We start from the raw sequence: 26,171 nt of genomic DNA, 5'->3' as shown, positions 1-26,171 counted from the left end.
AAACCCCATCTCTACTAAAAATACAAAAATTAGCCGGGCGTGGTAGCACGAGCCTGGAATCCCAGCTACTCAGGAGGCTGAGGCAGGAGAATTGCTTGAACCTGGGAGGCGGAGACCGCATGAGCCAAGATCGCGCCCCTGCACTCCAGCCTGGGAAACAGAATGGGACTCCGTCTCAAAAAAAAAAAAAGAAGAAAAAAAAAAAGTGTAACAAGAATTCACTTGTACTCAGGACAGCAAACCAGCACACATAAAGAAGTCCTCCAGTCAGCTGGTATATCCCGATCCTCTGGTGCTTACAGTCTTTATCCCTGCCACTCCCCTCCCCACCAAAAAAATCCCTGCTACCCCCAGTCCCACTAAAAATACCTCCCATGACCTCTGCAGCTCAGGTCCTGTGCACCTGCATGGTCCTGGCACGCTCTTGCCAGATCCTATGTGTTTCTTTACAGAGCAGTCTTCATCTTCTTTACGGGCAAATCTCATCACCTAACTCTCCTACCTCTAACCCTGCCCTGAGAAAAAGTCCCCCCCACCAGCTGTTAGTGATCAGATCCTCCCTCACTTATTTGCCCCCTTTTCCAGCCCCTACCTCCTCTCTATGCTGTAGTTGTCTTGACTAGGGGTGGTTGTCCACTACACCGGAGATGCTAGAAATGTGTAGAGATGTGTTTTGATTGATAGTTCCAGAAGGATAGGGAAAGAGGAAGAGGGAGTGTCTTAGTTCTTTCGGCCGACTATAACAAAATACTATAAACTGCACGGCTTCTAACCCCTGGAAATTCATTTCTTATAGTTCTGGAGCCTGCAAAGTCCAAGATCAAGGAGGTGGCAGTTGTGGTGTCAGGTGAGGGCCCATTCCTCATAGGAGATGTCTTCTAGCTACATTCCTGCATAGTGGAAGGGGCAGATGAGCTGTCGAGGGTCTCTTTTATAGGTACACTAATCCCATTTCTGAGAGATCCGCCCTCATGACCTAATCACCTCCCAGAGGCCCTATGTTATCTACCATCATCTTACAGTTTGAGGTTTTCACATATCAGCTGGGGGGCAGGGGGGTATATGAGCAGTCAGTTCACAGCAGGAGGTTACTGATTTTTCCAGTCCAGGGCAGGAATGCCCAGTGTCCCGAGCCTCTCACCAGAGGCGGACAAAGAAGAGTCCAGAGTCCGGGCACCCCCAGTCCCACTAAAACACTTCCCATGGCCTCAGTAGCTCAGGTCCTGTGCACCTGCGTGGTTCTGGCCAGGAATGTTCTCCTTCTCCCAACCAGGCCCTTGTCCCACATCTCCCTTGTCCCATGTGACCACCCCCGACTCCTCTTTCAAGAACTTCAATATCACTTCCTAGAAGACGACGCTCCTGGACTCATTAGACTAGGTTGTGTCTCTTTATTACACAAGCTCCACTCACAGATCCTAGGACTCAGGGCACTGGTAATTAAGCAACATGTACGAAATTCCTGCCCAACAACTCTGACCTCAGGTAAGCCTCCAGAGGGCAGGACAGGCAGTGCCTGGCTTGCTGGTATCTCCATTCACCGTGCCCTCAGAGAGCCTCTTACCTCACAGATATGCTACAATCTCAGCAAACAAAGAAGCTCCTTTCAAAACATCTTCTCCAAACACAATCCCATTCCTGGGTTTAACCCTCCCTAGGCTGTCCCCCGAAATCTCTGCCAGTAGTTTTCTTTCTACTGCTCACCTTACAAGACATGACAGGTTTATTTTCCCAAATTGCCCTGATCATAAAGGTCTAGATCTAAATTCTATACTGACCCTTCAATGCCTAAACAGTTAAGTCCCAGTTTCTTTCCTTTTTTCTCTCCTTCTTTCCTTCCTTTTCTTTCCTAACTTCCTTTTCTTTCTTTCTTCCTTCCTTCCTTCCTTTCCTTCTTTCCCTTCCTCCCTCCCTCTTCCTCCTTCTTTTCTTCCTCTTCCTCTTCTTTTCTTTCTCTTTCCTTCCCTCCCTCTTTCTCTCTCTTTCTTTCTTCTTTCTTTCCTTCCTTCCTTTCTCTTTCTTTTCTTTTTTCTTTTTTGACTGAGTTTTGCTTTTTTGTCCAGGCTGCAGTGCAGTGGCATGATCTTGGCTCACTGCAACCTTTACCTCCCATGTTCAAGTGATTCTGCTGCTTCAGCCTCCCAAACGTAGCTGGGATTATAGGTGCCTGCCACCACACCCAGCTAATTTTAGTATTTTTAGTAGAGACGGGGTTTCACCGTGATGGCCAGGCTGGTCTTGAACTGACGTCAGGTGATCCACCCACCTCAGCCTCCCAAAGCTTTGGGATTACAGGCGTGAGACACCACGCCTGGCCACGTCCCAGTTTCTTAACCTCATACTCAAAGCCCTCTGTAATTCAGCTTTTAACTGCCTTCCTAAACTTCCCCATCTTCCACCCTTCAGCTGCTCAGTTTTCCACACCTGTCCTGATTTCCCCACTTTGCTTGATTCTTCCTTCTGTTGGATTTCATGGCTAAACGTAAATATCACCTCCTCTAGGAAGCTATTAATAACTCCAAATGAAAGGCATCTCTCAGTCCTCTGATATCTAATAGCGTTTTATCTATGGTTTACTTGAAACAGCTATTTTCTACCTTGTACTAGAGTTATTCATTTGCAAATCTGCTCTGGTTGGAATGCAGCCTGCAAAGCTCATGTGTTGAAAGTTTGACCCCCAATGCAGTGGTGCTGGGAGCTGTGGCCTGACAGGAGGTGTTTGGGTCATGGGGGCACCACCCTCATGAATGCAATAATGCTGGTGTCACTGGCATGGGTTCCTTCCTCTCTCTGTACCCTATATCTTTCTACTATGGGATGACACATCAAGTAGGTTCTAACAAGAAGCCAGCTCCCTGACCTGGGACTTCCCAGCCTCCAGAACCAGGAGCCAAATATATTTCTGTTCACGATAAATTACCCAGTCTCTGGTACTCTTATAGCAGCACAAAATGGACTAAGACAAAATCTAATCTCCCTTTCCATACTACAAACTCTTGGAAGGTGAGACCGACATTGATATATCTACTGTCACCCCTAGAATCTACCAGTGTCTTGAACATGACAGGAATAAGGTTAATGAGCAATAATATAATGATTTTTTTCTCCGTACTAATAGTGAGAATTTAGAAATTAATTCTAAAATATTCAATTTGTTAAAGGAAGTCAACTAATGACCAAGAACACCAATGTCCCTCTGTTCTGATACATTAATATTTGCAATTTACTTCACTTTACACAGTTTCGCTCAATAGATTATTCTTTGCAACACAACTCAAAGAAAACCCCTATGCTGAAGGTTCAATGAATCCAATGAAATAATGACATTGATGATGATGGTGATAATAAAAAGAGGAAAGAAGCATCCTATTGGCTGGCTGCCAGGTAATTTGCCAAATTTGGAGGAATTAGATAAGGATAGCAGAACTAATTTAAAATTCACTTGGTGCTGTCTCTTAGGTAAGTTAGCAACTGCTGGGAGTCTACCACTTGTAAACACAGACCATGTTAGGTGAATGAATGGACTTACATAATGGAATCTGGGTAAACTATAGCAATTTCACCATAAACTACAAGGCACCAACTGAAAGTATGTGATCATAATTCCAGGATTAGAAAACCATCGTCTCCACTGCAGAATGGCCACATTAGTTCCTTTGAAGCAGGTAAGTAAATGACCATCTTGTAAAGCTTCTGAGAGTCAAAAGGCAAGCACTTTTGAGTTAGGAACACAGTAGTATGTCTACATAAGAAGTGGTAACGGGCGGATCACGAGGTCAGGAGATCGAGACCATCCTGGCTAACACGGTGAAACCCCGTCTCTACTAAAAATACAAAAAACTAGCCGGGCGAGGTGGTGGGCGCCTGTAGTCCCAGCTACTCCGGAGGCTGAGGCAGGAGAATGGCGTAAACCCGGGAGGCGGAGCTTGCAGTGAGCTGAGATCCGGCCACTGCAGTCCAGCCCGGGCTACAGAGCAAGACTCCGTCTCAAAAAAAAAAAAAAAAAAAAAAAAAAAAAAAGAAGTGGTAAGGGGTCTTCAGAGAGTACCTGTGGCTAGTTCATGCTATTTGCAGACTCTTCTTAAGTACTAAAGCCTGGGCTCAGGTACGGAGGATGATTGCTGAAATTTCTCTTATGCTCATCAGACATACCACTTCCCATCACTAATTCTTCCGGCTACAATGATGGTTGAGTCTGCCACGAAAATATCACAACCTCTGACACAAAATCACATCCCCAACTCTTCCACTTACGTACTCTTATTTACAAAACCATTTTAAAATAAATTAAATCCACTGAGTAAAGATGAATCACAAGAAGGGTTTCAGGTTAAAAGAAAACGATTTCACTAGAATGCTCTTTTCTGGGGTGGGGCTAGAAAGCATAAAATTGTATTCTCTGATTTAAAGACTTAGGAACCCTCAAAGGAAAAGGAGTTCTGATGAAATTGAAAGAATATGTCACGTGGCATAAGAAAATGGCAATGCACGCATTTTCTCTGTCAGTATTTAATAGGTTAAAGAATATCAGTGAGGATGAATCGTTTCTGTTGGAAGCCTAAAACTCACTGACACAGAAACAAAGACGCTTGGAAACTTTATATTCTTTGGTTCTTTGAACAATAAAGGGCCTTGTCTAGTCAACATTTGGAGTAATTTTTCCCAGGGGGATTATTACTATTTGAGAGGGATGAAAGAGTAGCATTCTCATGATACATTTTTATTTTCTGAGAATAAAAATATGTCTCTTTAGGAGGTCACGTTTTGGGTGTATTAAGAAGTGTGAAAAAACACTGAGTCTGCCACAGTTCTCAGATATCCTCTTCTAGCTGTAAAGACAAACACCAATCTGGAGAATTATTTCTCAAACCCTCATTTCAAAAGGCATACATCAAGGACAGGACACTCTTAGAAAGCTAGGAATAAGATCCAACTCCTATAAGATCTGAGTTATTCTGCATATGGGTAGGGGAGGCTCGGAAATAAAAGTCCAAGTAATTAACAGATAATTTCAAACCATGGACAAAAAGCATCAACATTTCATTACAGTACAGGGCTTTCCTTGAAGATCTCTGACTCAAATAGTGTTTACAAACTGAGTTGAGAATTCCTAGTACTCAAACTATCCAGTCAACTGGAAAGAAAATGGGTTCTCAAAGCCAGAACTGATGAAACCTACCAGCTATAAACCTGAGACTAGCTCTCATTATGCTTTAGGTATGTTTTCACTCTAAAATGTGTTCCTGTGATCTCTTGTTCTGCAGAACTGGAAAAAAAATTGTGAACACACAGGCAGCAGAGCGGCTGCAAAGCTCCTTGCTGACAGGTGAGATCACACAGCCCTTACCATGCTCCAGAGCTTTCATGGGAAACCAGAAGAGGATGAGGGAGTGGACCAAGGCGTTGATGCAGTGACCCCAGAAAACCTAAGGAAAAACAAACCAAGGGAGTCAGGAGCTGCCCAAAATGCTTGACCTCTGTGAAACTCTCAACAAACGCCACATTGTGAGGGATCCTGACCATGCGCTGCATGGTTCCAGGAGTAGCATATTATTCTTGACTTTGAAAAACAAAACAAAACAAAACCCTCACCCAAATCAACTATTTAATTTTTATATAAAATGACTGGATTATCTCCAGATCATATTACTTTAGTTACAGAGACCTAAATATCTACTCTCATGTATGCAGACCAACACAATCTATCCACATGTGAAAAATTCATTCTGATCAGTTTTCTTTAGCATTGTAAGAGAGACAACAACATTTCACAAACATCCAGAAAAAGGATAGTAGGTCAAAATTGTTAAGAAGAGACTAAAACTGTGTCTCTTCTTAACAATTAAACTGTATCGGGGCGGATGGGATGCCTTAAAAGCACTGAAAACATTCCACTTGTAAATTTTTGCATGGCATTCTTACGTTTTGTTTTACTACGTCAAATCCCTCTCATTCAACTTTTTCTATTATTTTTGGGATTTTAGATAATATGCATATTTGAAAGTTCTCTTTATTTTAATATTTAAAGGTCAGAAAAAAGGACACAAGGTTTAGTTTATTCTAAAGTTTAGTTTCACTAATATATCACAATCATTGTTTTAACCACTGTGATGACAGAATTATTAACTATTAAAGCCAGATTAAATTTATTTAAACATCTACCAGTTGTCCCTGGGAATTATCATATAGTTTGAGCCTGAGATGACAGAAAATAGTGAAAAATGTTATTATAAGACAATGGAATTTCCCCCTGCTTTAAATGTTCATTTTGCACCATCTCTGACCTATCTTAAAAAAAAAAAAAAAAAAAAAAATTCTTCAAAGTGCCTGCAGATGTCTCCGTGCATCCTCAGCTCTTACTTACTTCCCACCTCAATGGCCTTTGCATTCAAATTCTGTAGAAAATGGATTTATGTCAATAATGCAGTGAAAATGGGTCATATTTTCCCATTCACGGAATCACAGTCAACAAGGATTGGTAAAAGGAGTCCCTCAGGTCTCTGGATATGGGGACGGTAGAACCAATAAGGAGCCCTTCTGTTTCCTCCCTGCCCCGGATGTAACTAGTGAGCCTCCCCAGAAAAAGGTGGCTGCAGGGATGTCAGGAACATCTGGCTCAGAAGAGAGGCCCTGGGAGACTGTTCTCTCCTGGAGGCCTGGAGAGGTGACTCCCTATGTCCTTCTCACTGATGGTCCAGGAACCACGCACGCAAATCGTGACCACCACCAGCACACAGTACTGGAGGTGAGCTGTGCGACAGACCTCTGTCTAAACTTCTGAATCCCCCCGAACGAAGACCTGAGGCAGAAACAAGGCCATGCGGCCATGCTCACATCTCACCCCTCTGCACCCAGGCACACATCTCTCTTTTCTTTGGATGGGGTCACCCGAGCACTCTGCCACTTTCAGTTGCAAATGGCATCTGTGTGACAGACGCCTCTGCTGCCTGAGACTGCCGACCCCTTTAACACCCCACCCAGCTTTGGGCTGGGTTTGTCAGGATCACCTATACCTTTTTTTTTTTTTTTTTTTTTGGCTCCTTTCTGATTCTCTGGTCCAGAAAAACAAAACGAAACAAAACCCCCACAACTCATGTGATCCCTGAGTTCATATCTAGACAATTTTATGCACCAGCTAAAGACACATTTTATTTCAAATGACAAACCCAGCAACAGTTAGGTGAGCTGCCATTGGTCCTCCACGTAGGGCTGCAGGACCACACAAGGGGGTCTCTGATAGCAGATCCTGAACCTGGGCTGTGGGAGCTGCTGCCCACACTGATGTCAGGGGCTGACAGGGAGAAGCGGGAAGGAGTCAACACGCTGGGACCGGAGGCTGCAGCCCACGCGGCACGGACCCGTCGCCTGAGAAGGCGTCTTGAATTCACTGGGCTTGTGGCGTGTGTGTGTGTGTGTGTGTGTGTGTGTGTGTGTGGTGGTGGGGCAAGCGGATCATGTTCTTAGCACTTCTCAAATGTTCTTTCTCAAGCTTCAAATATCTCATAGGCAGATGACTAGAATCAAACAGCCATGCCTTTCTGAGGTGACAATTCTGAGATCACACCCTGTTTACCTTTGTGTTGAAGCCTTCGCCGTTCTGGGTGATTTTGTAGAGCTGGGGAAACCTGAGCATGCTCTCCTGAGTGCAAGACCTCTCAAAGATTCCCAGAGTGAAGGGCGGCAAAGCGGTGAAAATCTGCAGGGAGAACAATGAGCCATTAACAGCCGTCCTTCCGACCCACACGGCTTCAGTGTTCCCTTCTACCAAACGATGACTTCATTTCCAGTCAAGTCCAAACCTGAGACTTCATGATTCACAGATCCCCAGACACCCTCCAAACAAAGGAAATAAATGAAAGACCATTTTTACATTAATCACTATCAAATGAATACACTGAACACTAAAAACATCATACATTATCCGATTAGCCAAGACTTCTTGTTAAATTAGCAACTACCTTCCTTTGTCAAATGAGGGCTGATGTGGAATCATGCCACAGTTAGCTCTGTGAAGTGTTGCTTTGTTTTCTGCTCACGATAGCAGAGGTAAAATTTACAACCTTCCATCTTGATGTTATACTTAAAGTTCAGGAAGCATAATGTACTTCATCCATTTATTCATTCAACAGACGTTTACTATAAATGAATTATGGGCTAGATACTGTGATAAGCACCAGGCATGGAGAGATTTACAAACAGAAGAAAGAAGGAAAATCAGGTCCCTGACCTCCAGGAACGCCATCTACTGTAAAGGTGGGGGAGGGGAGTGGGGCAACAGGCATAGAGATAAATACACAAAACGCAGGGCTCTGCAAAACTGCTAATACCTGAGGGAGGACGCAGAAGGAGAAGGGAGAGTCACCAAAGGATTCTTGCACCAAAGAGTATCTGACCTGCAAGGTATAGGACCAACAGGATTTGGCAAGATGATAGGGATGTGGGCAAGGAAGCAGTCCCACCAGAGATGCACCCCTTACAAAGCTCTGAGACATCAGCATACCTGTTTGGTGGTGTTGAACAAAGTTTATAGAAGGCCACTGTTTGGACTGAGCTCCTGCACTCAGCCCCAGCAGACCTGACCAAACCAGAATGGAGTTACTTGTGCTAGCTGTGTCATCAAACTAGACTTTGAAACAGGCCAGTTTTCCAAAACCAAACAAACCAACAAACAAAAAACACAGGAGATTCACAGCAACCAGTTTACCTGGGCACCAGAAAGGGCCCAGTTTACCTGAGGCAGCATGATACGGAAGTCCCCTCTGTTTCAACTTTGTAAAGAAAGTCACTTTGAAACAACCCATCGCTTTTTGCTCTGCTTCTGTTTCCTTAGCCCCTTTCTGCCTATAAAGCTGGCCTCCTCTGCTCAGCTCATCAGAGCACTCATTCTGTTTCATGGAATGAGATGCTACCCAATTCCAGAATGGCTAACAAAAGCCAATTCGATCTTTAAATTGTTGTAATTTTGTCTTTGGACGAGGAACCTTCTAAGATACACAGGATGGTGGCTGGTTGAGGGGTGCAGTGTAAGGCAAGGATAAGAAGGAGACCAGACCAAACAGTCTCCAGTGACAGTGAGTTCTTGGGCAGACGGTGCCTTGCAAGACCTTTGACTTTCACCTGTACTCACTTCTAATACTTGTGTATTAGAAAGATAAAGCAGGAGCTGAAGAAGGTGCTTGGAAGAAACATGTCATTTTAACTCAGGACATGTTGGCCCTGAGGGTCCTTCTCCTGCTTGCTTCTGGGAATGGTTCACAGACCCTGGGTCACTTGCTGCTGAGCATCCCTCAAATCCCCACCCACAAGCCCAGCAAGCTCTCAGGCCTGTGGGAATTGGACGTGCGTCTGGAAGAGAATTCTGAACTCACACTAGCTATCTGGAGATGGAGTGTGCGGCCAGAGGAAGCTGTTCCCAAGTCTATTGGGAGCAGGCAATCGGATGTGTGGTGAGTAGAGCCAGTAAAACTCTCACGCTCTTCCTTCAGCCCACAGCAGAATGGAAAACAGCCCTGGGATTTCAATGTGCTACAAAGACTTCAAGGAGAAATCCACAGGAGACTTGTTGCACTCACTTCCCTCACAACAACAAAAGTTGTCTGTTTTATAGCTGGACAGAGCTTCTGCCAGAAGCCAGGAGCCATGCACACTTTCTTAGTCCATACCCTCACCTCCATTGCTCTGCATCCATGTGTATGTGTGATGTCATGCCTACTGTTTACGTGGCAGTCTTTTTCTTTTTTTAAAACTTGAGCTTCTCCTTCTACCTATCTTCAAATTCTCCCGTCCTTCATCACCATGCTATAATGAAGCCCAGCATGCCTACATATATTCCACTCTGCCTATAGCATACTACACACCCACACACACACACACATACACAGACACACACACACACAGACACACAGACACACACAGACACACACACACACACACACTAGGGATAATTTGTTTCATCAAACGTTGACGCTGGCCAGTCATGGTAGCTCCTGCCTGCAATCCTAGCACTTTGGGAGGGCAAGACAGGAGTTCGAGACCAGCTTGTGCAACACACCAAGACCCTGTCACAATTTCACAGAACACACCGAGGTAGTGTGTGCCTGTAGTCCCAGCTACTTGGGAAGTGGAGGCAAGAGGACTGCTCCAGCCCAGGAGGTTGAGGCTGCATGAGCTATGATTGCACCACTGCATTCCGGCCTGGGCAACAGAGTGAGACCCTGTCCCCTGCCAACCAAAAAACATATTTTTCTTCATCATGCTCTTCTCGCTGAACAATGCATTACAGAAAGCCCCCCAAATCCCTTGGGTTTGATGCTAATGCAGTCTTTTAATGCTCACATAATAATTCATAGTATGGATGTACCATTTTTTTTAGCCATTCACCCACTGACGGGCATTCATTTTCTTCCCAGTTCTTTGTTACCACAAACATGTAATACATATCTATACTATATTATAACATACAGGCTGTTTCCTTTATCTCTATGGGAAGAAGGCCCAGCAGCAGAGTTAAAAGGATACAGGCATTTTTAATTTTACTAGATTCTGCCTTTCAAAGAATTTTGAAAGCATTTTCCTCTCCCATTGCAAAAGACAATCACAGATTTTTCTCTATTTCCCCATCAGCAATGGTTGTTACACTGGTCTTTTAATGTTCTCCAGTCTTAAAAATTAAAGATGTTACTTCTTACTTTAAAAAGCTGCATTTCCCCAACTACCAGTGAGTTTGAGCATGTGTTCGTACATTTGTTGGCTATCTGCATTTGCAGTTCTGTGGAATGTCTGCTCATGTCTTTTGTCTACTTCTTACTTTAAAAAGCTGCATTTCCCCAACTACCAGTGAGTTTGAGCATGTTTTCACACATTTGTTGGCTATCTGCATTTGCAGTTCTGTGGAATGTCTAACTCACGTCTTTTGTCCACTTTGTATCCATGGCTTATCCTCTTTTTAAAGAGCTCTTTGAGTAGAACAGATATCAACTCTGTCTTTATGTTATGAAATTTCATGCAAATGCATTCTTTGTCTATTAGTTTTTAAAATGGGTTCTTTTGCCATATAAAAGCTTTTAATATTTAAATGGCCAAGAAATGCTTCTGTGTGTCCAATTGTGGCTACAGAAGTTTCTCCTCCATGAAAATTACATGTGTTCAGGAGTGTCTTGTAGGATTTTACTATTTTATTTTCCACATTTAAGTCTTTAATATATCTGGAATTAATTTTTCTATATAGGAGTCCATTTTTTTTTTTTTCCAAATAAAGAGCCAGTTGTGACAACATAATTAATGAGGCCAAACTTTCTCCAATACATTGAAAGATCACCTTTAAGGCTAATCAAATTCTCATGTATTACACATGTAGACCCTAGAATGGGAATGTAGTTCTAGAATCTCCAACTTATTTGTCAATAACAGTGATTTGGTTATGGTGGCTTCATAGTATAGTCTGATATTTAGTAAAAATAAGTCCACTTTTATGATCTTTTTTTGAGCGTGCTTTACATATGTATTCTCAGATACGTGTAAATTCCATTAATACTTTAATATAACTATATGCAACTTTCCCCTTTCCTCCCAAAACATTCACCTGTTGGGATTGATTCTATGTGGAATCACATATATCTATACTAATTTTAGAAGAGTTGAATCTTTTATGATATTAAGTCTTCCCATACAAGAAAATAGTATGCTTTTCTATTTGTTCAATAAGACTTTTAAAAATGTAGGTACTGTAGACATTTTTCCTATGCAATATACAATTGTAATTGCTTTATTGAAAGAATTCTTACGTCCTTTGCATTTTTAGGTGTCCACTGCTAGAGCAAAAAAAAAAAAAAAGCTATTTATTGCTAGGCTAGAAAATGGCTATTGATTTTTAAAATATATTTATCATGTATCTGGTCACTTCATCAAATTCTCTTATAATTCTAGTATTTCTCTACTGGTTTTGTTTTCTAGATAAACAATTATATATGAACATATTTACATTACTATATTTCTGTGAGCATATTTGTGTAAGTACAGAGATTGTTCACTGTTTTCCCAATATTTGCAATCTTCTTTGCAGTTGCCAAAAATACGAAAACAATGAATTATATAGCGATGGCAGGCATCTTGATTAACTTCTTATTTTAAATGAAATCATTTCAGAATTTTACCATTTTGGGCAGCATGCTACTGGTTTTTGTAAATGGTATGAATTCCGGTTAAGTGGCTTTTTTCTATTCCTATTTTATTTAGAGTTCTTATTTTGGGAATGGCAGCTGAACTGCTTCAAACATTTTTGTAGCATCTGCTGATGGGATCATGTTTTTCTTATTTTATTGATATAGTGATATTTAGAAAGATGTTTAATTTCAAGCCTCCTGTATTCCTAAAATAAATCTTACTTTGTCACATACTTTTTCTTTTAATATATTATTGAACTCCATTTGCCAATATTTTATTTAGAATTTTTGTATTTCTAAGTGAGACTTCTTCCTCAAAAAACGCTGGCTTGACAACACGACTCATTTTCTGCAAGAGGTTAAATAACACTAGAGTGTTCTCTGCATTATAACAGACATACAATTCAGCGGAAATCCATCTGATCCTAGTGGCATTGGTCCCTGGTGGCATTTTTAGTCTCATTCTACCCACAAAACAAAATGATATAGAAATTTGACTATAAGCCGGGCATGGTGGCTCACATCTATAATCCCAGTACTCTGGGAGGCTGAGGTGGGCGGATCACCTGAGGTCAGGAGTTCAAGACCAGCCTGGCCATGGTGAAACCCTGTCTCTATTAAAAATACAAAAAATTAGCCAGGTGTGGTGATGCACACCTGTAATCCTGGCTACTTGGGAGGCTGAGGCAGGAGAATCACTTCAACCCAGGAGGCGGAGGTTGCAGTGAGCCAAGATTGCACCATTGCACTCCAGACTAGGCAACAAGAGCAAAACTCCATTTCAAATGAATGAATGAATGAATGAATGAATGAATGAATGAATGAATGAATGAATAAATAAATAAATAATAAAGAAAGTTGACTATGGATATAATGAAAATCTTCTGGGACAGCATTCATTTATTATTTAGGAAGAAGCCTGTTTCTTGCTGTTGTTGTTGTTGTTTTTGAAACAGAGCCTTGCTCTGTTGTCCAGGCTGGAGCGCAGTGGTGTGATTTCAGTTCACTGCAACCTCCGCCTCCCAGGTTCAAGCAATTCTCCTGTCTCAGCCTCCCAAGTAGCTGGGATCACAGGCTCACACCACCACACCCAGTCAACGTTTGTACTTTTAGTAGGGATGAGGTTTCACCATGTTGGCCAGGCTAGTCTCAAACTCCTGACCTCAGGTGATCCACCTGCTTCGGCCTCCCAAAGTGCTGGGATTACAGGTGTGAGCCAACGCGCCTGGCCTCAAGCCTGTTTTAATGCTATTAACTTGTTATGAAAATTAGTTTGAGAGGCTGAGTGTGGTGGCTCATGCCTGTAATCCCAGCACTTTGGGAGGCCAAAGTGGGTGGAACTCGAGGTCAGGAGATCAAGACCATCCTGGCTAACACAGTGAAACTCCATCTCTACTAAAAATACAAAAAATTAGCCAGGCATGGTGGCAGCACCTGTAGTCCCAGCTACACGGGAGGCTGAGGCAGGAGAATGGCGTGGACCCCAGGAGGCGGAGCTTGCAGTGAGCGGCGATCGCACCACTGTACTCCAGCCTGCGCGACAGAGCGAGACTCCAACTCAAAAAAAAAAAAAAAAAAAAAAGAAAGAAAATTAGTTTGAGAAACAATGACTTGCTACTTCAGCTGACTTGCGGAATCAAAGTAAGAGTACATTTAGAAGAAAAAGCAGGAGAGAAATACTGCTTGAAGAATATGACAGGGGAGAACCCAGCCCAGAGGAAGAGGATCACTAGCAAATGCATTCCACATCACAAACGTTCTCTTTCAGGTGGTCTCTGGACCGATCCTGGGCTGGAAAAATTGCTAAATAGGGCATTATTGGAGCAAGAATGGCAAACTGGAATATGGATTAAGATGAATTAGATAATAGTATTAAATTCATGTTAAATGTTTCAGATTTCATCATTATAGTCTGGTTGTATAAGAGGACGATTTTGCTACAAGATCTTTAAGCAGGAAAGGGACATGATGTTTGTAATACTCCGCTGGGTCAGAAATAAATGCATTCACAAGTGTGTGCGTGAGTGTAGGCACGTGTGCATGCGGACAAGTATAGAGAAAGAGAATGCAGTAGGGGGAAAATGCTAATTACTGTTCAATCTGGGTGAAGGGTAAATAGTAGTTCTTTGTATCTTTTTTGTAGCTTTTCTCTAAATTTCTATTTATTTTATACGAATGTCACAATTATCATGTGGGCAAATTTTCATGTTCCCAAAAGGTTTGGCCCCTCCAGTGTGAGCAAGTCCAGAGCCCCGTGGTGCATTTGAGTTCACCTGGCAGATCCTTGACCATTCCAGTGCTCACCAGCAGCCCACTTCAATGCCTGCACTGTGGACTCTGTGGTAATCTAGGCCCTTTCACCTTGAAATACTCCTTCCTATCACAGTGTACTCCCTCTATAGTTTGGGGGACAGAAAAACTGCATAAAATATAATCCCAACTCTAAGGTCATGCATAACAATAATTAGAAAAGTTTGTGGCTCATGACCGTAATCCTACCGCTTTGGGAGGCCGAGGTGGGAGGATGGCTTGAGCCCTGGAATTTGAGACCAATGTGGGCAACATAGCGAGACCCCATTTCCACACATTTTTTTAAAAATTAGCTGGCTGTGGTGGCACTTGCCTGTGGTCCCAGCTACTAAGGAGGCTGAGGTGGGAGGATTGCTTGAAACAGAGAGGTTGAGTAGTGATGGCACACTGCACTCCAGCCTGGGTGACAGACCAAGACCCAGTCTCAAAAAAAAAAAAAAAAAAAAAAGGCAAAAACTGCAATATCTCTGAGATACTCTTTGTTAATCTGAGGCGGGGCTCAGGAATCTGTGTTTTTCAAATAAACCCTAGTTATTCTCCTGCAAATGGTCTGTGGGCCTTATTTTGACCAACACTGCCCTCTAGCCTGTCAGCATCTTGTGTGTAGTAGGCACTCAATAAAATCTGCTGGATTAATTTGAATTGGCCAAGACTGCATGGAGCTAAGAAAAGAATCCAGCCCTCATGCCCTGAGCATGGAAATCAGGCTAAAATCCACTCGTGCTATAAGCAGGTGATTGTTCTTCGCTCTGCAACAGAATCTCTCCTAGGTCTCAGCATTTTGTTTCTAAAATAGGGATGTGGCATGTGTTTGTGTGAAGTGTCAGCTCCACGGACACCTGACCCTTTCAAGTCCTGAACAATCGTGGAACATTCTGCATATTTCCCCCAAATGGTAGAATAGCTTTCACCTACTCAAAATAGTTCCAGGAGGTGCAGAGTTAGCAACCTGTGGTCTACCCTTAGTACACAAAGGGGAGGCCCTGCAGCCCTTATCCATGGGTAGGTGGTCAGAGTAGCTTTTCTAGCACAGGAGAGGAATGGACATCAATTCTGTCCTGTTCTTACCCCTCCTAATCTTTGTCTTTTAGGGCAGCAGTATCAGCAAGAAATACGCGAGTGCACTTTGCAGCAAGTTAACACAGTTACTGACTCACCAACACAATATTTAACTCAAGATCTGGACCCAGTCCTCCTTGGAGGTGTCTGAATCCACATATCTGACCCTCTTAACCTGCAAGCTACACAGGGCCAGGGCAAACTAACTGCATTCAGCATTTTACACCAGTACCCAGCACTGAGGTTATTCAATAAAGGCAGGTGAAAGCATAGAAGACTTAAATATCTAGCCACCAATGGATAAGCACATGAAATATTTATAGTACCATAGGTTTTATTATTGTATGCCTGGTAACTCCCATCTACATCTATCCACGATGGCTGCTTCAGAATGTAAATTCCCAAGTGAGAGAACAATTCAAAAAATGGGCCGTTCTGGGGTCTCCAGAGCGCTCAGCTACAAGCCCCTTAGTTCTTCCTGCCAGTGAAACAAAAAGCAAGAAAGCTAAGCAGCTACTGAGCCATTTTAGCTACAGTTTATATTTATTTCTAGCTTCTGAATTCACCATAGTTATAAAAAGTAATAAAAAAGGAACTCGAAAATCATAAAAAATACCAGATGAGCTGATTACCATCCTCTACGGTAGCTGGAAGTCAGAATTCATTATTTTAGCTCTAATTGCAGAAGAAAATGTGCTTCCACAAGGACAGATACCTTTTCAGGAAGGCCAGAAGGGACACCAGATCACACACTGTATATGCGTATCTATGTTTAAGAATTCAGAACAAAAATAATGAAGTGGAATGAGTTTAGACGTAGTTCAGAAATTTGTACTTGAGCTAAAAACACGAAAGTGTTGTACAGGCATTTGGTGAGGGGGTAACAAGGGTCTATTATCAAGATATATGGGTTAATAATTTCATGGGGTTATTCAAGAATGATCTGCTATGATGGAAACCATGTGTGGAGAGTTTGGGCTTCTGCAGGATGTTTCACAGCAACAAAGGGCCTAAAGATGTATTTGTGCTGCCTGCTAAGTATACAGATGATTGACTTAGATACACTTCCCAGACATAAACAGTGAAGGAATGCCACTGAAGTTCTAAGTTCTGCATGCTATCAGATAGAGATGAAGAATGCTTACCACATTGTACAGGCCGATGCACCAACGTTCAAATAAAATCTGCCCAGAAAATCCATTAACAAAGGCGAACCAAAGCTGCAAGAGAAGAAAGTTCATGAAGTTTTATATCAATATTGACCTAAATGTTCCCATTCACTGAAGAAGTAGCGGGAATGTGGACCACCAGCTGCACACAGCTGCTAAGGAATCAGGAGCCACAGGACTGCAGCAGTTGTTCCTTTGTAAAACATAGATTCCCGACATCACAGAAATCCGTATTGTAAGGAAAATTTATATTTAAGGCATACCTCCATTATTAAGAGAGAATATGCACACATTCACAGAAAAATACATTTAATTTGTTTTTAATAGGTTTGGTATCAAAACTTTCTCATTGACTGGAGGAGTCTCGGCTTCACATTCTTGTTTTTCTCTAAAGTGGATCTGAGAAATATGATGTGTCTTTGCAGGACTTTCAAATAGATATAAATCATAAATTAAAAGCAACAAAAACTCCTCTGTTCTGTGTGTTCTGAGTTCATACATTATCGACCCTCCTTAATCGGACGTCTACCACCTTGACCAAGGTCAAAACAGAATCACATAAAAGAAACATGCTCAAATCATTTTTTGAAGTAATGAGAGATGTATAAATAAATAAATAAAATGTGGACTGTTATTCATGCCTCCAAGTAGTCTATGATTCTAACTGATTAGGCAAGACTGATATAAAAACAAATACAGAGCCAAGTGCCAGGATATAATTAGTGTGCACGACAAAGGATAAAACACTGTCAGAGGCCAGGTGCGGTGACTCACGCCTGTAATCCCAGCACTCTGGGAAGCTGAGGTGGGCGGATCACCTGAGGCCAGGAGTTCGAGACCAGCCTGGCCAACATGGTGAAACCCCATCTCTACTGAAAATACAAAAACTAGCGGGGTGTGGTAGCAGGCGCCTGTAATCCCAGCTACTCGGGGGTGCTGAGGCAGGAGAATTGGTTGAACCTGGGAGGTGGAGGTGGAGGTGGAGGTTGCAGTGAGCCAAGATCGTGCCACTGCACTCCAGCCTGGGTGACAAGAGCAAGATTTCATCTCAAAAACATAAAAACAAAAAAAGAAAAAAACAAAAAACACTGTCAGAGAAGGAAAGATCACCCAGATGTAATCTGAGTACACGGAGGCAGCAGGACTGGGGTGGAAGAGGGCCGAGCTACCAGGAGGTTTCTTCCAAGACAGAAACCTGAATTAGAAGGAAGCGAAAATGAAAATACGGAATTTTAAAAGTTGCTGTTGAATAATCAGCTACATTTATATGAGATGTGATTCCAGTGACTGAGGGCAGACTTGAGAGTGTCCCATACAAATCATGGAGTCAACATTAGCTGTGTTATATCATCACAGACGGAGAATGCTGCTGGGGTAGAACCTAACTGGCAACACAGAACAGACACCATGGCAACCAGAGTCGAGGTCAGCTCTGGTACTGAAATTTTACTGAGGCAGATTTTTCAAAGTCAGTTTCTTGTGTCCACCAGATTAAGTTTCTTGAAGCAGGAAGTGTTCCCCACGCTGCTCTGTGCACTACTATATCCAGTATGATACTCGGTACAAACAGGGACTCACCAAGTCCCCGTGAGCTCAAATTAAATACCAATTCAAGTGCAAGTTAAAGTTTTCCTTAAATACAGCTTTCACCTTGTCATTCCCCTGTTCAAAAAAACTACTAGGGTCCCCTCTTCAATCCAAGATAAACTTGCTGACTTTCAAAAATCCTTCCACACTTCTATTCACTCTTCATTTCTTTCTCCTTTAAAACGTTTTATTTTATTGTAAATTGACCCTTTATAACTGCATGTATTTATGGGGTAGGAAGTGATATGAAACTTTCCGAATACAGGGTAGAATAATTAAGTCAAGCTAACCAACGCATCTATCACCTCAAATACTTACTTTGAAGGGGTGAGAACATTTGAAATTTACTCTTAGCAACTTTGAAATATACAATGCACTATTAATTATATTTACCACACTGCAAAATAGATCTCAAAAAACCCCATACAACTTATTCCTCTTGTCTGAGACTTTGTACCTTTTGACCACCACCCCAATTCCGAACCTCCATCCTTTGTCATCACCATTCTATGTAAGATTTGATGCTCTCTCTCCTAGTCACTTAATTTCAACTACCCTTCCAAGAGGTCTGGCTATTCTCAGTGAGGAAATACTGGTGAAGAACTAAGAACCAGAGATTCATGCTGTGTTCTGTGCTTGGAAAATTCCTACAACATTTATTCAAATACTAGCCATCCCTAAAACCACAATTTCAACCCCACTCTCTCCCTACCACTGGAGGTCTTGGCAATCAATACTTCAACCACACTTTTAGTGCAATGAGAGCCTGGATCCACGTCAGATTCAAACACATTAGTAAATTGTTTCAAGGGTTTTAAGTTAATTTTCCCAAGACTGTGCTAGAATTCTGAGTTCTATTCAAACAATTGACCAAAAAGATACCTAGTGAGTATTTTATTTTATTGCAAAATCCAGTTAATGTGTTGTCTTGTTGAAGGTAGTAGTGATATTTCTACTGCTCTGCCCTCCCTGTTATCAACTGAAAATAGCAAACACAAATAAAAATAGAAAAGAGCTGGGCATAGTGGCTTATGCCTGTAATCCCAGCACTTTGAGAGGCCAAGGGGAGACAATCGCTTGAGCCCAGGAATTCAAGACCCGCCTGTGTGACATAGTGAGACCCCCCTCTCCACAAAAAATAAAGTTAGTTGGGTGTAGTGATGCATGCCTCTGCAGTCCCAGCTCCTCAGGAGGCTAAGGCAGGAGGATTCCTTGAGCCTAAAAGGTGGGCAGCTGCCGTGAGCTCTGATCGTGCCACTGCACTCCAGCCTGGGCTATGGAGTGAGATCATGTCTCCAAAAAAAAAAAAAAAAAAAAAAGCAAACACATACACAATGAAACTATGAGTAGCTTTACTTAAAACTACAAATGATATATAATAGATGCAAACAAATATGATCAGATTAGATCAAATCAAGGGAGAATGCCCACAGCAGACAGCACCTACAGATTAAACCAACTAAAAAAAGGTTTCAAAGAAATAGGTGAAACAACCCAAGAAATAGTCAAACTAACTCTAATTTAGAGGATAAAATATAGAGGTCAGGGCAAGCAGTGGCAGAGGTTGAATCCTGGATGGATTCAACACAGCAGGCAAATTAAAGCTGAAGGGCAATATGCTCTTTCCCTCCTTTCTTTCAGGAATCAAGCAGGGAGGACACCAGGGCAGCACAGAAAATACAAATGACAATCAACTTGGCAGACACTGATCAAGTTTCAAGGTGAATTGAAAAGAAAAAAAAATGTAGAATCATCCAAGAGAAACCTATCACACACAGAAATTTCCTCTAGGGAATACAGGCCTCCTCTAAGGGAAAGAAACAGCAGCAAGGGAGGTGCTTATGATTGCAGAGTGATAGGAGACCAGAGCAGGAAGTGTTCCAAGACAACTTGGAATCCCCTTTCCCCTAGATATCTTCCAAAAATATTATAGAAAAAATAAGAGGACAAGACAAACGCACATGAAATAATCTTTCCAGGAGAACAAGGCCACACTGCAGAAGAAAATCTCAAACATTCTTGGTGAGACTAAGAGAGCTAATAAAAACGTGAATTTTCTTAGAAATGAAAGTTACAATAAGATGTCTAATATAGAAAACAAAGACACAAATAGGAAGAGGTCAATGTCACAGACTGAAGCCACCCTAAATAGAAATGAAAGCCAGAATTGACACTGTTAGCAGGGTGTGGTGGTTCATGTCTGTAATCCCGGCACTTTGGGAGGCCAAGGAGGGTGGATCATCTAAGGTCAGGAGTTTGAGACCAACCTGGTCCAACATGGTGAAACCCCACCAGTACTAAAAATATAAACATTAGCCAGGTGTGGTGGTGCATGCCTGTAATCCCAGCTCCTCTGAAGGCTAAGGCAGAAAATCACTTGAACCTGGGAGGTGGAGGTTGCAGTGAGCCGAGATTATGCCACTACACCCCAGTCTGGGTGACAAAGCGAGACTGTCTCAAAAAAAAAAAAAAAAAAAAAAGGACTGACACTGCTGAAACCACACATAGAGACAGACAGTGAAGCTTGAGAAAACAATTCTCAGTAAAGGTCAAAAGGTTAATAAAGATTTTTAAGAGAAATGGATAGAGTTAAAAACCCTTAAAGATAAGCAAAAAAATTCCCAAAAAGATGTACTTAAGAAAAAAAGAGGAAAACAGTTTTAAAAAATGTTCAAAGATGTAACAGAAGAAAATTTTCTGAAATACTCTAATGAGCCAGTAGAGAGGGGATCCTTCATCCCAGGAAACAAAACAAGCAACAGACACAGAAAGATCAATACCCACACACATCCTGCTATAGGAATTAATGAGTTTTAAGATTTTATAGGATCAATTCTTCAGTATACTTACACAGAAAAAGTAACAAAGAGAAAAAAATCAAGGAGGCTTGCTACTTCTCTCTAGAGGTACATAATACCGAAAGAGAGTAAAAGATGGTTACAAGTCCTTAGGGAAATAAAGGGTGATAGGAATTTTAGTAAAAGATAGAAGCCAAGGAAACATCAAAAGCTGAAAACTAACATAGAATGTGATGACAGAAGTAATATTAAACATGTGTGTTATATTAATAATAAAAAATAAAAGCTCAGGTGGATAAGAAAATAGAATCCAAAATACATGCTACATATAAGAAACATGTCAAATGAACATGAAAAAGACACACTCTAGTCAAAAAAAGATCAATTTCTTAGCTTGGATTTACAAAGCCCAACACAATCAGGTCCCCACCTATCTTTCTGACAACACTGCAACTCCTTTAGTTAGCTACAACGGCCTTCTGTTGGTTCCTTGCAAGCACCAAGGACAGATGCAGCTTTATTATTTTGCACCTAAATATCAGCAATTATGTCAGCAGAATTTGTTTAATAAGTCATCTTTATCCCACTTGTTTGAAATGTCTTTTATCACATGATAAATTACCATAGTATTAGGAAAAGAATATGTGGTATTTCAGTCTCTATATACTCAAATGAATTTCAGATGCCTTGAATATTTAAGCATAAAAAACAAAACTCTGAAAGCATTAGAAGTAAACATGAAAAACCTTATTTTGCTGTATGTGAAAAATGACTCTTTGTAAGACATTAAACTTAGAAATGAGGGACAAATTTGAAACTAATTAATTTCTATGGAGAAAAATATTAACAAAGTTGAAAGAAAACTAATATTAAATAGTACAAACATATTTGAAATATCTAGGAAAACAAAGGCCCAATTTCCTCAATATATAAAGAGTTCTTACAAATCAGAAAGAAAACACTCTACAAGCTGCTAGAAAAATTGGCAAAGAGTATATGCAGCATGATCACAGAGGGAAAAAAGGCTTAGAAACATAGGAAATCTCATTTTTATTAAACATGTACACAAATGGATATAACTTTGTTTCTTATCAGGTGGGTAAAAACATAAAAGTCTGGTAAACTGGGGAAACAAGACAATAATACCCAGCTGGTGATACAGCATTATCTATAAATACGCTTAAGTTCGTTTTCGTTTGAACAAGTGATTCCACTTGTAGGGACATACTCTAAATTATACCTTATAGCTGTAATCACATAATGTTCAACACAAAAATATAATGGTATGGCATTATTTGGAAAACAATGCCACACCCTTATATATGGAAAACAAAAAATCAGAGCCTGCATGTATACTGATAGCTGGTTAAAGAAATTATGGCTCTTCCTGTAATGAACTCTATGTAATTTTAAAAAGATTTCATTTTAAATATAAGTCCGCACACACTGCAATGCAAGAATCTCGCAGACACGTTAAAAATGAAAAAATAAGGGTAGTATTGAATGGCCATGACCATGCAGAACAGATGTACATACTCATATGTGCATGGCAACTTTCTGGGAAACATAAGAGATCATTAATATTCATCATCTTTAGGTGGTAGAAGTGTTCTGTGGGGGAAACAGGGACACTTGCTTAACACATTCATGTTTTATTTATATAACTGTTTCAAGCAGTAATTCTCAGCTAGGGGTGATTTTGCCTCTGAGGAGACATTTCACAATATCTGGAAATTTTTTTTATTGTCACACCTTGGGGGAGGGGCCTACTGACATTGAGTGGGCCAAAGATGCTGGCTGCTAAACATCCTACAAGGCCCAGAAGAGCTCTCTACAGCAAAAAATTATATAATCCAAAATGTCAATAATGCCACTGTTGAGAAACTCTGGACTAAAGAAATAAGTTTATTTGGTTAACCTGATACAGAACTTAGAAATCTTGTTTCTAACAGATGTTTGTTACAAACAAGATAATAACACGTGGCTGGTTGCACGAAGCCATGATTCTGCTTGTTATATATGGGGGCTTGGGTTTAGAAAGCTTCACTCTTTTATGAATAAAAGAGTAATATTTTCAGGATCCACAAATTTGGATCCTGAAAACAAACACATAACTTTATAAATTATTAACGAGAAATTATTTCAAAGATTGAGTGAATTCGGTGTAATCAAGACACTCGAGTCGTTGAAAACATAAGAGAGGGTAAAAATCTTAAGAAATACAGCATCTCTTTCCGTGAACTGACCTTGTTGACATTAACATTGTTCCAAGCAATACTGAGTCATGTAAGAAGTTTCACTCTTCATTTCATTTAACATTGTTGATTAGCCAAATGTTGGGATATTTCCTCTGGGCAGCCAGTGCTCTGATTCTGTCCAAGTTGGCACTGGATTGGCCACATGCTTCTTCAAAGACTTTTGATATGTTTGTACTAATTTTTATCAGTTGCAGGTGCTGCAGCTTTTTGAGAAGCATAAACAAGCTCTTTCTCAACATTTTCAATTCAATTTCAATATGCATTCAAATAATCCATCATTACATGATTGGACCTGTTTATTTCATTGAAACTATTTACTTGGTAGAGAAAACAAAAAACAAACAAAAAAAAACCCAAAGCCAACATAAACAAAACAAACAAAAATCCACCTCTTAATTTTAAAATCCATGAGCTGGTTTTCTCTTACGTTGAAACGTTCAAACTTGATTTCACTTTGGCAAGATTTCCATAGGTGAAACGGGGAAAGTATGAGAATGCAGTGTATTTTTAAATATTTATACAAACGTACTTAGTTTTTATTTTATTTATTCATGAGACAGGTAAACGATGGCTCTCTGACACATTATAAAATCAGACTTTCACACTAGTAAGTCATATACAAATGTTAATTCATACACAAAAAAGACGGCACCACCCAATTCCTAAACATAAATGTCATTTTTGGTGGGCCACAAGTTCCCAGCTGTGTACACCAAATGCAGAGCCCCCAATACAAACAGACGGTCCGTCCCCCATCTGACGTGCAGTTACTTGGACGGTGGCTTGCTTATAGCCACTAAATTTTACTTTTGGATTAACGGGGAAAAAAGATTCCTCTGCCTTTAGTTTCTTGTTAACTAGGAATGCTGTTAAATGAATACAGTCAAAGCCCAGAGAGCCAGATCCCGGCAGGATGGCCTCAGACTTGGTGAGTTGGTGGGAAAACTTGCCAAGCACTGCTGGCTTGCCAAGCTCCTGGGGTTTTTGGTCCTCAAATGTAGTGTTGTTATGAGCAAACTGACCCAAACTTATTAAATGGCTTTTCCTTCTCGGAAAAAAGACCCTTCTTTGCTTTAACTGCTGCCTGACTGCCAAAAACGCAGTAACCGTCTTGGCTAATTGCACAGGCCCCTGTCTGGACGTCCCGCTGCCATCGTCCAACCTCGGCGGGTTGTACCTGCCGCCACTCTCAGGCTCTCAGCTAACAGCCGACACTTAACAGACGACTACTTAATGTGGAAAAGGGATGACCTGCTCCTCTGTTTACTCTGCTCTTTCAGGATCCCTGGTAGAGGACTGAAGAGAAAAAGTACCCTATGGAGAATATTGAAGTAAATTAACATATGATTTCTCACTGAAGTGTCAATAACGTCACGATCTACTAATTTGCATATCAGGTCTGGGCTGATAAACTGGCACCAAAGATATCTGTTTAAATGTCAAAATGCTTCAGTTTTTTTTGAAATTTGATCTGGGCATATGTAGTAAGATAAAATATAAACATATACTTTGTCTAGAAATTCTGTTTCTGGAAATCCACTTCACATAAATGAAAGTACCAGTATATAAAAACCCATCTTGTTTTACAGTACTGTTGGTAGCAGAAAACAAAATAGGAAGCACAGACAAAAAAAAAAAACACCTCTAAAGTTCTTTAGTAGGGGGTGATTGTAGCAAATCTATGAACTAGAAACACTTATCTTTTAAAATGTTAAATTTATAAGTATGGAAATGAAGGAATGCCCAAGAAACAGCATGAGATTGACAACGGAAAAGGTAAAATACATAAATAGGTAAGTCGGTAGGAAATCATGGGAAAAACATCAGAAATGCTATTACAGAGCAGAGGTTGTCAGGAATAATAATAACAGTAATAGTAGTAGGACACCCTAGAGTATTTTTTTTTTTTTTTTTTTTTGAGACAGAGTCTCGCTCTGTCACCCAGGCTGGAGTGCAGTGGCACCATCTCTGCTCACTGCAAGCTCCGCCTCCCAGGTTCACGCCATTCTCCTGCCTCAGCCTTCTGAGTAGCTGGGACTACAGGCGCCGCCACCACGCCCAGCTAATTTTTTGTATTTTTAGTAGAGACAGGGTTTCACCGTGTTAGCCAGGATGGTCTCAATCTCCTGACCTTGTGATCCGCCCGCCTCGGCCTCCCAAAGTGCTGGGATTACAGGCGTGAGCCACTGCGTCCGGCCTAGAGTATCTTTTTCTGTCCAATAAATTATGGGATGGAGTGGCCAGAATTAAATGGAGACTAGAAAGGATATTGTGGTAATGACAGGCCTCATCTATAAAATCTTTATATAGAGTTTTCTGTTGCTGACTGAGTCTTGGGCAGGTAAAATGGCCAGCAGCAAACATCACATATTAATAACACTTCTAAGGACTTTTCAAGGCAAACCAACAAAGTTACAGAGTAATGCATAGAATCCATTTTTGTTTTTTTGTAAAACCACAATTAAAATGCTATATGTTTACATACATTTATATTAGCGCAAAGAAAAGTGTGGATGGTTGACCAAACTGTTTCTATGGATTCCTGAGCAGACATGAAGCCAGAAGAGGGGACGTTATTTTTTCCTTATACATTTTTATTATCAGTGTAACAAACATTACTTCAACTTCAAAGAATTATGTAGAAGAAGAGAACCTGCTGGTCTTTATCACCACACCACGCTCATTCTTCTCTTCGGGCTTGTCACATTCTGTAATTTCTATTGTATTGTTATCTGGCTACTCCAGGCACTCAGAGATTATACTGATTCCACTCAATACTGTACATCCAGGATCTAGCACACGGGTGGGCACACAGTAGGTGCTCAATAA

The 26,171-nt window shown here is 41.1% G+C and overlaps 1 protein-coding gene across 3 annotated transcripts in view; it reads right to left on the bottom strand.

Annotated features, from left to right (window-relative positions):
• ATP8A2 (ATPase phospholipid transporting 8A2) overlaps positions 1–26,171 on the bottom strand; it is a 636,199-nt gene that overhangs the window by 177,703 nt on the left and 432,325 nt on the right. For all 3 annotated transcript variants that reach the window (XM_008021766.3, XM_037986897.2, XM_037986898.2), the window contains 3 exons: positions 16,676–16,750; positions 7,574–7,696; positions 5,348–5,426 (listed from right to left, as the gene is read on the bottom strand). In XM_008021766.3, coding sequence (XP_008019957.3) covers positions 5,348–5,426; positions 7,574–7,696; positions 16,676–16,750 — 277 coding nt within the window. The remainder of the gene's footprint in view (positions 1–5,347; positions 5,427–7,573; positions 7,697–16,675; positions 16,751–26,171) is intronic.

The sequence above is a fragment of the Chlorocebus sabaeus genome, chromosome 3 (assembly GCF_047675955.1).
Source record: "Chlorocebus sabaeus isolate Y175 chromosome 3, mChlSab1.0.hap1, whole genome shotgun sequence".
In the NCBI taxonomy this organism is placed as follows: domain Eukaryota; kingdom Metazoa; phylum Chordata; class Mammalia; order Primates; family Cercopithecidae; genus Chlorocebus; species Chlorocebus sabaeus.
This window is presented reverse-complemented; position numbering and strand designations above follow the sequence as displayed.